At 37.9% G+C, this 13,353-nt stretch overlaps 1 protein-coding gene across 1 annotated transcript in view; it reads left to right on the forward strand.

Moving 5' to 3' along the window:
* Positions 1 to 13,353, forward strand: part of SMC6 (structural maintenance of chromosomes 6) — a 68,176-nt gene that overhangs the window by 44,353 nt on the left and 10,470 nt on the right. Inside the window, exons 21-22 of the mRNA XM_087863848.1 lie at positions 7,996 to 8,133; positions 9,089 to 9,234. Of these exons, the coding sequence (XP_087719974.1) occupies positions 7,996 to 8,133; positions 9,089 to 9,234 (284 nt within the window). The remainder of the gene's footprint in view (positions 1 to 7,995; positions 8,134 to 9,088; positions 9,235 to 13,353) is intronic.

Below are 13,353 nucleotides of genomic sequence, written 5' to 3' on the forward strand. Positions count from 1 at the left end.
TCACGCCCTGAGCCGAAGGCAGACGCTTAACCGCTGTGCCACCCAGGCGCCCCTTAAAACCTCCTAATTGATACAAGTTTATATGAAACAAGTGGCAGTAATAATACTGTAGCAATCTATGTAACGTCACTGAGTAAGCAGTTACCTTAGACCTCCAAGAGAATAACATTTTTTAATGATTATGTTCCTTCTGCCGTCCCAGCCTGTTTTTTAAAGGCTGTTAACTTCTTCAAGGTTTGAAGTGCTACAGGTTTAGGGCTAAATCGGACTTTAATTTTAGACCTAATCCCTCCTAGTCCTGACCTTAACAGTCATTAACTGGCTGTTCCTATCTGTAGTCCTTCATTCCATCAATAAAATGAAATGAAATACTCTCGCGTCACTTTTGGTTTTAAATCTGATGGTACCCAGGACAGATATTTATGAAGTACACAAGGACATCCCAAACACTCATGGTAAATGTGAAGGAAGGGATAGTGACATCAGAAAATCACTTTCTTTTCACCCTGTTTTACGAGTTAAGTCCGGACCTTTCACAGTTGCGGGGAGGAAATATTAACCAGCACAAACATGGCCTGAAACACTTTACCCTTTGGCTCCCTGAAGCAAATGTGGGCCTATTTAGTGTGAAAGGTCCTCCCACAAGTGACTCGAACACTTAGTGTTCAACCGTCCTGTTTCATAAGCTACTTGGTTTTCTAAGTGTAACATCTCCTACTGCATCAGTTGCAGCCATTTTTAAAAATTCTGTTTGAAGTAAAGGAACAGCTTTTCTCCATCCTCGATGTAACAATGTTTTTAGTTTTAATAGAACTCTTTTATAATCAGACATCTACCCTGGGGGATATTTTTAGCAGTATGAACAAGATGCAATAAATTGTAGTCTAATGATAGAAGATAGCTTATATCCTGTGTTATATGAGATAAACATTTTCAGTTTTTCGATACTTCACAAGTGTTTTTCCTTTTGGGATACTTGCAAATATCCTGTGTTTTTACTGTTTTGGTTGGTGTTTCTTTCTGTGTTTCTGACTAACTCTTGAGGCTGACCGTGATCACCACAGTGTGTATGACTAGTGCTAGGCCCAAAAAACAAACCAACAAACAGTAAAATTTAATTTGGTGTCCTTAAATCAGGACTTCTATTATTTTTTAAGATTTTTTTAATATTTATTTATTTGACAGAGAGCACAAGCAGGGGGAGCAGGAGAGGGAGAGGCCCGATGTGGGGTTCGAGCCCAGGACCCCGGGATCATGACCTGAGCCAAAAGCGTACGCTTAACCGACTGAACCACCCAGGTGCCCCAAATCAGGAGACTTTTAAAAACAGTTTTTTAAGAACTTTTAAAAAATTGATGTATAGTGAATACACATGGAAGGGTACAGTTCGATAAGTTTCGACATGTATAAGCTATGAAACCACACAATTAGAGAATGGAGTGTGTCCTTTATACTCAAGTTTCCCCAAGTCCCTTTGTAAACTCTCTCTCCTCACCGCCCCCTTGCCCCTAATTACCAATCTGCTTGCTATTACTATAGTCTACACACTTTCTAGAATTAAGTATAATGGAATCACACATTATGTACCCTTACTGTTTTTTGGTTTGACCTCTTTCAGAACATAACACATTGCCTAGCACGTATGTCTACACTATATTTTGAAAGTAAATAGAATAAAAGTTATTCTTTTTGATTATGATATTCATCCATATTTTTACTTGAATTAGTAATTCATTCCTTTTTTATTGCTGAGTAGTATTCTGTTGTATTTGCTGTATCACAGTTCGTTATTCATTTACCTATTGAGGGATATATGGGTTTCCAGTTTGGGGGCTATTACAAATAAAGCTGCCTTGAGCATTAGTGTACAGGCCTTTGTATATCAAACTAAATGAACAAACTGCCAGTGTAAACCTTCTTTTGGTGGTTCTTAAATCGGTCAGAATTTTAGCGAAGATTTTTTTTTAAGTTTTTATTTGAATTCCAGTTAGTTAACACACAGTGTCTAAGATTAGTTTCAGGTACAGATAGTGATTCAACACTTCATACAACACCCTGTGCTCATCACAAGTGCACTTCTTAATCCCCATCACCTATTTCACCCATCCCCCACCACCTCCTTTCTGGTAACCGTCAGTTTGTTCTCTGTAGTTAAGAATCTGTTTCTTGATTTGCCTCTCTTTGTCCCCTTTGTTTATTTATTTTGTTTCTTAAATTCCACATAACAATGAAATCATATAGTATTTGTCTTTCTCTGACTTACTGCGCTTAACATAATACTCTCTAGTTCCATCCATGTTGTTGCAAACGGCAGGATTTCTTTCTTTTTTGTGGCTAACATTCCATTTGTGTGTGTGTGTGTGTATACACATCACATATTACATACATATTATATATATGTAATATATATGTACATATCACATCCTCACGAAGATTTTTGACCCATGTTTATTCATTAGTCTTTGATTCTCGTGATATATTTGATTTTTTTTTTATGACTATATTGGACTCATAAAATAAGTTTGGCAGTGTTTCCCCTTCCCTTTTCTGAAAGTTTTTGCAGATTTGGAATTATTTATTTTTTACACATATAATAGAGTTTACCAGCAAAGCCATCTTGGCCTGTAATTTTCTTTGTGGCCTGTAGTTTCTTAATGGATTCAGTTTCCTTAGTTGATACTGAGCTATTTGAGTTTTCTACTTAGGGATTGTATTGTCTCATTGAAGTTCATCACATGTATTGAACATGTAGTTGTTCACAGTCTTTCCTTATTGTCCCTTATAAATCTGAACAACAGAGAGAAAATATACTAAACCAAGCAAAAGAAAGAAGAAAAAGGTCTGAAAAAATGAATAACACTTTAAGAACCTGTGAGACTGTATAACCAAAGATCTGACATTTGTATCATTGGAGTCCTTAAAAGAGAAGAGAAAGAGGAGAGGCCTAAAAAAGTACTCCAAAAAATAATAGCTGCACCCTTCTCACATTTGGCAAAAGTCTGAACTTACAGATTAAGAAAGTGTGAGTAAACCCCAAACAGGATAAACCCAAAATAATCCACAATAAGACACATCATAGTCAAACTTCGAAAGCTAAAGACAAAGTCTTAAAAAACACCAAGAGAGAAACTACCTCTATGGGGGCGGTGGGGTGACTATTTGAGTGATAGCCATTTTCTCATCAGAAACCATAGAGAGACCACATGGAAGTAACACAGTTTTCAAGTGCTGAAAGGAAAGACCAGCCAACCCATAATCTAATTCCAGCATAAATATCTTTTATCAGTAAAGGAAAAATTGAAACATTTTCAGGTGGAGGAAAACTTGGAGAAAGTGTTGCCAGCAGACTTGTTCTTAGAGAATGGCTAAAAGCTCTCTAAACAGGGAAAAAACAATAAAAGAAGGAATTTTGGAACGTCAGGAAGGAAGAAAAACAAGTTAAACATATACATAAATGCAGTAGACCTTTCCTTCTCTTGAGTTTTTAAAATTATGTTTAAAAGCAAATAAAATTTTAATAATGTCTGAGTGATTCTAAAATATGTAGAGGAAATATTTAAGACAATTATATTAAAAAATAAGGAAGCATAAAGGGCTGGAACGGGAGGTAAGATTTGTATATTTATAATCAAGCTGGTAAAAATTATGACCAGTACATTATGTTGTTGAATATATAATACAAATATAATACCTGGAGCAACCACTAAAAAAGCTATTCAAAGAGATACACTCAAAAAGTACTATATATAGAGAAATCAAAATAGAGTTCTAAAAAAATGTTCAAGTAACCCACATGAAGCAGGAAAAAGAAGATAGATAAAAAGACAATGAAATGACAGACTTAAGCTTTAATTATGAATAATTACATTAAATTTAAGTGATCTAAATAAATAATTGAAAGACAGACATAGGCACAGGGCACCTGGGTGGCGCAGTCGGTTAAACATCTGACTCTTGATTTTGGCTCAGGTCATGATCTCAGGGTCATGAGATCGAGCCCTGCATCAGGCTCCCAAGCTCAGTGCAGTGTCTGCTTGAGACACTCCTATCTCCCTCTGTCCCTCCTTTCACTCACAGGCCTGTCTCTTTCTCTAAACCTTGAGTAAATAAATAAATAAAACCTTTAAAAAAAAAAAAAGACAGATATAGGCAGATTAAGTTAAAAACATGACCAGGATATATGCTATCTTCAAGAAGGTCAATTCACGTGTAACCTATGGACAGTTTGAAAATAAATAAATGGAAGTTTGTATATCTTACAAATAATAATCAAATGAAAGCAGGGGTACCTATATTATAATCTGATAAGGTACACTTCAAAAAAAATTACCAGAGGCAGGGGCGCCTGGGTGGCTCAGCCATTAAGCGTCTGCCTTCAGCTCAGGTCATGATCCCAGGGTCCTGGGATCGAGCCCTACATCGGGCTCCCTGCTCAGCGGGAATCCTGCTTCTCCCTCTCACACTCACCTTGCTTGTGTTCCCTCTCTCGCTGTCTCTCTCTGTCAAATAAATAAATAAAATCTTAAAAAAAAAAATTTCCAGAGGCAGAGAAGGACATTATATAATGACAGAAGAGTTAATCCACCAAGAATACATAGCAATCCTGAGTGTGTGCACCAAAGCAGCAGAGCTGCACCGAACATACAACCTGCAAAATATGATAGGACATAACTGATAGGACAGAAAATCAGTAAGGATTTAGAAAATTGAACAGCACCATCAACCTATAGGATCTAATCAATACTTAGAGAAGACTACCAACACCAGCAGAATACACCTCATTTTCAAGTGCCTATGGCACGTATACCAAGGTAGATCATCTCCTGGACCATTAAAAAACCCAACAGTTTGAAAGAATTGAAATTATATATACGGTGTGTTTCCTAATCATAATGCATTCATACTAGAAATCTTTAATAGAAAGTTCTTCAATTAAAGGTCTTTTAATAGATAATTTCCAAATACGTGAAACTTAACATCCTTCTAAATAACCCAGGGTCCAAAGAGAAAGTATTGAGAGAAATTTTAAATTATTTGAGCCAAACGAAAATGAAGATTATTTATCAAAATGTATGGAATGCAGCTAAAGCAGTGCTGAGACGGAAATTGATGGCACTGAATAATTCATTAGGAAACCAATATATAAATATCTTTTTTATATGTTATTCACAGTGACCACATGGGGTTTACTTATTCTGGACATGCAAGATTGTTTCCACTATACTAATAGGCTGAAGAAGAGAAATCATATATCAATTAGTGCAGGAAAAATATTTGATAATATTCACCCATTCGTGATTTTTTTTAAAGCCTCAGAAAAATAGAAATGAAGAATTTCTTCAACATATTAAAGACCAGAAACAACCTAGTTAGCATGAAGAAGGTAAAAATGTTTGTCTCACTACATTTACTCAGTGTAGTTAGTATTGGAAGTTTTAGCCAGTGCAATATGGCAAGAAAAAGAAGTAACAGTTACACAGATTGTAAAGGAAGAAATAAAACTCTATTTGACATGCCATGATTGTCTACTTAGAAAAAAACCTCAAGGAGTCTACAGGAAAACTGCTAGAACTAGTGAGTTTAGCAAAGTCACAAAATACAAGATAAACATAACGAGAATCCATTGCATTTTTATACACTAGCAATGAACACATGGATGCTGAAATTAAAACTACAACACCTTTCACAGTTCCTCAAAAGAAATGTTTCTGTTTACATCTAACAAAATATATTCAGGACTTGTATTCTGTGTACAGAATACACACTTGTCAACCACTACTTCTGTTTCTATAGATTTGCCTATTGTAGGCATTTCATGTCAGTGAAATCATACAATATGTGGTCTTTTGTGACTGAACACTTAGTATAATGTTTCAACGTTTATCAGGTGTACCAGTAGTTTGTGACTTTGTATTGCCTGGTAATACGCCATTGTAGATCACATTTTGTTTATCCATTCATCAGTCGATGGTACTGTGGGTACTACTGCTATGAACATCCATGTACATGTTTTTCTTTCTCTTGGATAAATACCTAGGAGTAGAATTGTCGGGCTACCTGCTTATGTTACGTTTCGAGAAACTCTGAAACTATTTTCCAAAAGTGCACCACTTTACATTCCCACCACCAACATTTGAGTGTCCGTTTCTCCACATCCTTGGAATCCAGCACTTGTTATTGTGTGCCTTTTCTATTTAACCACATTGTTAGGTGTGAAATGTTTTTTTTTTTTTTTTAAAGATTTTATTTATTTGCGAGAGAGCACAAGCAGGCATGGGGAGGGAGAAGCAGACTCCCCACTGAGCAGGAAGCCTGACTTGGGGCTCGATCCCAGGACCCTGGGATCATGACCTGAGCTGAAGGCAGATGCTTAACCCACTGAGCCACCCAGGCATCCCAAAGATGAAATGTTCTTGTGGTTTTGATTGACATTTTCCTTACGTCTAATATTGTTGAGCCAGTTATCATGTTCTTATTGCTCATGTGTGTATCTTCTTTGGAAAAATGTCTAATCAAATCTTTGCCCTTTTTTCACTTGTATTATGTGTCTTTCTTGTTGCGTTTTAAGAGTTCTTTATGTATTATGGGTACATGTTTGATGTTTTTGATGCTATAATGAATGTTACAGATTTCAATTTTTAAATTATTCCTAGCATTTAGAAATATTACTGATTTTTGTTTTGGCTTTGTATCCAGTGAGTTTTCTAAACTTATTAATTTAAAAGCTTTTCTTTTGAAATTTCTTCATACGTAATCATCCCTTTTTTTTTTTTTTAAGATTTTATTTATATATTTGGTAGTGGGGGTAGGACAGAGAGAGTGGGAGAGAGAATCCCAAGCAGGCTCCACGCTCAGGACAGATCCCCATGCAGGGCTCAATCCCACAACTCTGAGATCATGACCTGAGCCGAAACCAAGAGTTGGGTGCTCAACTGACTGAGCCACCCAGGCGCTCCAGTCATCTTTTTTTAAATGTGGTTTTACGATACTTACGGTTTTTATTTCCTTTATACATTTTAATTGAATTAGCCTGGGCCTGCAATACAGTGTTGAGTAGAATGGGACTAGACATCCTTGCCTTGTACTTGGTCTTAAAAAGAAAGCACTTGGGGTGCCTGGGTGGCTCAGTCACAAGCGTCTGATCCCAGGGTCCTGGGATTGAGCCCTGCGTCGGGCTCCCTGCTCTGCTGGGAGCCTGCTTCTTCCTCTCCCACTCCCCCTACTTGTGTTCCCTCTCTCTCTCTCTGTCAAATAAATAAATAAAATCTTAAAAAAAAAAGAGAGAGAAAGAAAAAAGAAAGCACTTAATCTTTAAAAAATGGTTAGCTGTTATTTGTGTTTTAATTGTTCTCGTTCCTGTTTCCTCTGTTTTTCTTTTGGGATTAGCCTAGTAATTTTTAGTGTTCCTTTTTATGATCTCTTCCACTAGTTTTTAAGCCACAGCTCTTTTCTTTTTCTAGGGGTTGCTGTTCATTATAATATGCATCTTTACCTTATCATGTCCACTGTTATTTATTTGTAAGGTGGTCTTGGGATAGCTTCTTTACAATTACAGCTTGTGCTAAAATTGTAAGGTTATACTTCCAGAATGATGACTAAAGAAGTCAGTGGTAAATTTCTTTGCATCCTTTTCTCTTCCACGCTGACTCACCTCTTTAAAAAGCCAGATCACCTCTGGAAATATCCAGCACTTGCATTGTTGTAAGTCTTTTCAAGCTTAACACTTTGTGACTTTCCACAAAACTACCTTGTTCACAAAAGTAAAGTTGAAAGCACCATAATATATGGAGACTTCATGTTAGGATTTGAATATAAGGATGTGACTTCGTAATTTATGGAAACCCCCCACTTCCGTTCGTACACCTGGCTATGAGCTCTGACACTTGCCTCTAACACATAACCCTGTCCGATTTGTTGTCAGTTTTGTACCTATGCTGGTAATTTTTTTCTAAAAGAATCTTTTCTTTAAAGATTATTTTGGCTTTCCTCAAACAGGATGAATTAAACCTTGCTGATTCTGAAGTGGATAACCAAAAACGAGGGAAGCGGCATTACGAGGAAAAACAGAAAGAACACTTGGATACTTTAAATAAAAAGAAACGAGAACTGGATATGAAAGAAAAAGAACTAGAGGTTATCCAGCATTTTTCTTTATGTTTTGTTTACCACCTTAGTCAGGGCTGTTGAAGTGTTTTCCTTAATGTCGCCTTTCCAAATACAGAGACGTAGTCTGAACATCCATTTTGTATAGAGTGACAGCTATTTCCGTGAATCGGTGAGACCGCTCACCATGGGGAAGGCTTTAGCTCAGACAGCAAGTCTAATCTCATGCCTCCGAGTGATTCGGAAAGTGACACTTGGTCTCACCTGCTTAGCTCCTTCAATGCCCAGTTGGCAAGTGGATAGCAGCTTTATGTCGGAAAAAGGCACCGGTTCCTCCGAGTAGCATGGGTGTAGACTGGGCTAGAATTCAGCTCCTGCTTACTACACACCCTTGTTTGCAGCTGTCAGCAGCAGCCCCGTTTTTAGACGAGACGTTGAAGGCAAACTTGGTCTAACTAGAAGAGATGGATTCCAGCTCTTCTTAGGAAAATGCTTTAAGCTCTGATCTCTTGTCTCACTTTTTATGTCTTATATGGAATGTTGTAATATAAAATAAGTACTATGTGTAAAGGTGCTTTGAGTTTTTAAATATTTTATAAATACAACAGTCTTTTTGTTTGTGTTTTCAGTACTATTTGGTGTTCAGAGCCCATCCTAAAACACGGAAAGCTGTCTGACCTCAGTTGTGAAAAGTGCCACACTTTCATAACTGCCACTTTAAATTTGTTTCACTAGGAAGATACGGAGATTTTACAGATTATTAAAGTTGTGCATAGTAATGCAATTTTCTCTCAAAGATTTATAAAGAGTCTAGACTCTCTTCTCAATATAAGGCTGAAAGAAATAAACTGATAGTAAAAGTAATTAAAATCTAAAATTCTGATCCTAAGCTCAGAATTTTACTTTGCGTTTGTGGGCCCAAGTAGTACAATGAATTACTATATCAAAGACAAGTTTTAAAGATATTAAACATCTATAACCTTAGGAGAAAATGTCACAAGCAAGACAAATCTGCCCAGAACGGATAGAAGTAAAAAAATCTGCATCAATTCTGGACAAAGAAATTAATAGATTAAGACAAAAGATACAAGCAGAACATGCTAGTCATGGAGATCGAGAGGAGATAATGAGGTAAGTGGTTGGTAGCTTTTCTACTTTATTATTCATATATATTATTAAGACATAAAAAATAAATGTTTATATATAAATCTTAAATTTGGTTTGAGTATTGCTTATAGTTATAAGTTATAACCAAGCTAGTTTTATAGTTATAAACCAAGCTAGTTTTTTATATGTGTGTTATTAATAATAAACTCATTGGGGCTCCTGGGTGGCCCAGTCAGTTAAATGTCCAACTTACGATTTCAGTTCAGGTCACGATCTCATGGATTATGGGATTGAGCCCCGTGCTCCGTGGGGAGTCTGCTTGGGATTCTCTCTCTTCCTCTCCCTCTTCCCCTCCCCCCACTCACACACTCACTCTCTCTCTCAAAAAAATAAATCGTTAAGAAAAGTAATAAACTGGGGCGCCTGGGTGGCACAGCGGTTAAGCGTCTGCCTTCGGCTCAGGGCGTGATCCCGGTGTTATGGGATCGAGCCCCACATCAGGCTCCTCCGCTATGAGCCTGCTTCTTCCTCTCCCACTCCCCCTGCTTGTGTTCCCTCTCTCACTGGCTGTCTCTATCTCTGTCGAATAAATAAAATCTTTAAAAAAAAAAAAGAAAAGAAAAGTAATAAACTAACATTTTTTCTTCTGAATCATAACAAAATTCATTATAGAGTGATATTATAACATAAATGCCATTTTATACCTATAAGATTCATACAGACAAAAATGTTCAGCTTCACAAGCAATTAAAAGAAATGCAGATCAGAACCATTAGAAACCATTTTCATGTACGTCAAGATGGAAAAAAAAAAGTCAGTCTCATGTCAGTGAGATTTCAGTGAAATGGATATTTTTAAGAAAGCAGTTTCTCAAGCAAGAGTACCTTGGTTTGAATTGCAGTTCTATTTCCAGTTATGGGACTTTTGCAAATTACCTAATCTCTCTGAACCTGTATTTTCTCACCTGTAAGTTAGGGATACCTATAGTTGTAGGGTGTTTATGAGGATTAAATGAGTTAGTCCATAAGAAACAATATGTAGGGTACATAAAATGTTAGATGTGATTATTATTAAAGTTTTTCTGAAAAGCATTAAGGCAGTTTATGTCAAACGCCTCCAAAAATTTCAATTTGGCCAAGTAATTTTGTTGTTATAATCCAAAATGAGAAAAGCAATTTGTGCCCAGGTATGTTTATTGTAGCATTATTTATAATGCTGGAAAATTAGAAATTGTGTACAACTGTAGGATGCTGGTTGAATTATAGTAGATTACATGTTACACTTTATGAAGGAGCTTTTCATCATAAAAAGTTCAGGAACAGGAATGATCTCAGTTCTGTTGTCAGAAACAGTGAAAAACAATGGGAAGAAACACAAACACAGTAAGAGTAGTTTTTCTTTAAAATAGATTATACCTCACGTTTTGTTCTGTTTTTAAAGTATAATCTCCACAAACTGTAAGGGACTCCTAAGCATAGGGAACAAACTGAGGGTTGCAGGAGGGGAAGTGGGTGCGGGGATCGGGTAACTGCGTGATGGACATTCAGGATGTAATGAGCACTGGGGGTTATATAAGACTGATGAATCACTGACCTCTACCTCTGAAACTAATAACACACTCTATGTTCATTGAATTTAAATAAAAGAAAAAAAAATTTTTTAAAGTAAACACACACACACACAAATAAAGTATAATCTCCACTTTTTTTCCAGGGAACAGTTTTTCTTCAGTCCTTAGGGACTTGGCTCCTTCCACCAGCCTTACTGGAGGTTGAGGGGCAGCACCCGCGGGCCCACAGCGGGGTGGGGGTGTTGGGTCCTGTGGTGCCTCCCAAGAGCGGAGCCTGGCTGCCCTGCTGTGACTGGCTGGCTCGCACGCGGCTCAGGCAGCACACACCTGTTGAAGACACTCAGTCTGGCAATGTCCCTGACACGGCGGCCTCTACCCTGTCCCGAATGAATAGCCGCCTTCCTAATGGCCTTGTCCCGGTCTGCACGACGGGCGCAGCTGGTGCAGCGGAGGGGCCCTTGGTGGCACGCCCAGTATTATTCCTTCTTTTCTCGGTCATCTTGGAAGTGAGGACCTGAGAGGGCCTTCCCACTCATGTTTTAAATTCAGTGTAAAGGAGCACAATGCGAAAAGTGTCTGCTTCCTCTCCAGTCTCCTCTCTACCACTTTTCTCTCTTTTTATCTAATTAAATTTATTAACTATGCTTTCATTGTTTATGTGAATGCAAGATAATGGGACCATATGTTATTCTTCATTCTTGCCAGATACAAGAGGTAGCACAGTAAAAAAACGGTTGTACAGATGCTTTCTTTGATTTAGTGATACATTGTAGAGACTTTTTATGTCAGTGCGCGGGCATTTTCTCATTGCTTTTTATAATTACATGGTATTGAATCATCTCCTACTGATGGGTAGTCGAATTCTAATCTAATCCCTTGCTGTTATAAATGGTGATCACAGTAAATAATTTTGTACATGTGTCTTATTGTACAGTCGGGTGTTTTAAAAGCATCGACTCCATTTTGGAAGACTCCCTTCTAGGGACTGTGCTTGTCTGTGCTCCCAAGGGCAATGTGCCTGAGAGCCTGTTTCCCCGCATCCTAAACAACGTGTGATAACCTTAGATTCTTTTTTGGCAATGGGTAGATTGCCTTTAAAAAAAAGAAAAAATATAGCTCAATGTAATTTTAGTTTCCATTTCACTTATACTGACTCTGGACATCTTTTTATGCCTTAAGGACCATTTATTTATATCTTTTTCTGTGAACTTTCTATGTACTTCTTCACTTTTCTGTATTTTTGGTGTGAAGCATGTAGTTTATCTTTTTCCAAAGGGCTCCGTAGCTATTTGAATTTGTTTGTCTTATAATTAATTGCATCCTTAAGAATGGCCATGTGAAGTAATGGGCTTTGTTTTTGCATGTTCAAAACTGTTTTCTGTAGCTTTTGAATTTGAAGGGATAGTTCAACCTGATAGAACATTCTTTTTCTCCTCTCTGTTTATGATGAGTGATGTAACTTGTCCAGAGTGTCAGATTCTGGGATCCTTTCCTTGGTGTACACTGTTTTTTTTTTATCTGTAGATTTATCTTATCTCTTAAGATTTCTCGTTTGTATTTTACTTTTACATACTTTCTGTGCTGTCGTTTTCGTTGGTTTTGTGTAGGCCTTTGTTGCACACATGGATGTCCTTTGTCTTCTCTAGTTATTTTGTCTAACCATGGTACCTTTTTCCCCATGGTTTTGCTTTTCTCGTTTCTGATCTCTGTGTCTGTCGGTGTTTTCTGCATGATCTCTTTTCCCCTGTCCATCATCTCCTCACTTCACCTTCATATCTTTGTTCTTTTTTGTCCAACCCCCTCTCTCCCCCAGCTTGGGTCCTTCAGGTTCTGACTCGCTGCTGCCTCTTTCCTGGTTATCACCTTCTGTTCTCTGAGTACTTTGATTCATCTATTCTTTCAGTTCTTTTCTTTCTGTTTTGAGGTGTCTCTTCTTGGTAGCACTTATGTCATGTTCTGTTCTGTTTTAATTCCTGGTTTTCAATTACAGTTTTCATCAGCTTTGTAACCATATTGTTCTGATGAGTTTTCTTTGTCTGTAGGGGGTGTCGTGCTGCTCTCTCCCAAGCCTCTTTCATTAACATCTGTGTGTGGAGACTGTACTTGCACCTTTTGTGTTATTCATTTTTTACGTGGATTTTCCTGGACTGGGCATTTGAATGAGCTTGGGTTGGGGAGCTTTGGAGCCTTGGCCAAGGATGCCTTTCAGACTCGGTCAAGAACCTTCTCTCCTCTGCTCCACCAGTGAGCTGTTGCCCTTTGTAATAGCACTTCTGAGGGACCCTGGGTTCTCTGCCTCCTTGACCTTGTCTTGTTCAGGCTGGGGTTGGCAGATCCTGATGCTCACCCTGTGTTCCTCTGTTCTTGCACTGGCGTCTGTCACTAAGGGAAACACTTCTTGCCTTCTGGTGTGATCCCTTCACTTTTAGAAGGTGTATATTTGCTGGCATTTTCCAAGATCTGCCACTCTGCCACCACCACCACCCCCTCCCCCCAGGAACTTTCCTCACGTATACTTTCTCTGCCTTCTCCAGGGCCTGGACTTGTCTCCTGCCCAGCTCTGCATGCAGCGC

The sequence above is a fragment of the Ursus americanus genome, chromosome 7 (assembly GCF_024610735.1).
Source record: "Ursus americanus isolate L20-20 chromosome 7, mUrsAme1.1.p, whole genome shotgun sequence".
Taxonomy (NCBI): Eukaryota; Metazoa; Chordata; class Mammalia; order Carnivora; family Ursidae; genus Ursus; species Ursus americanus.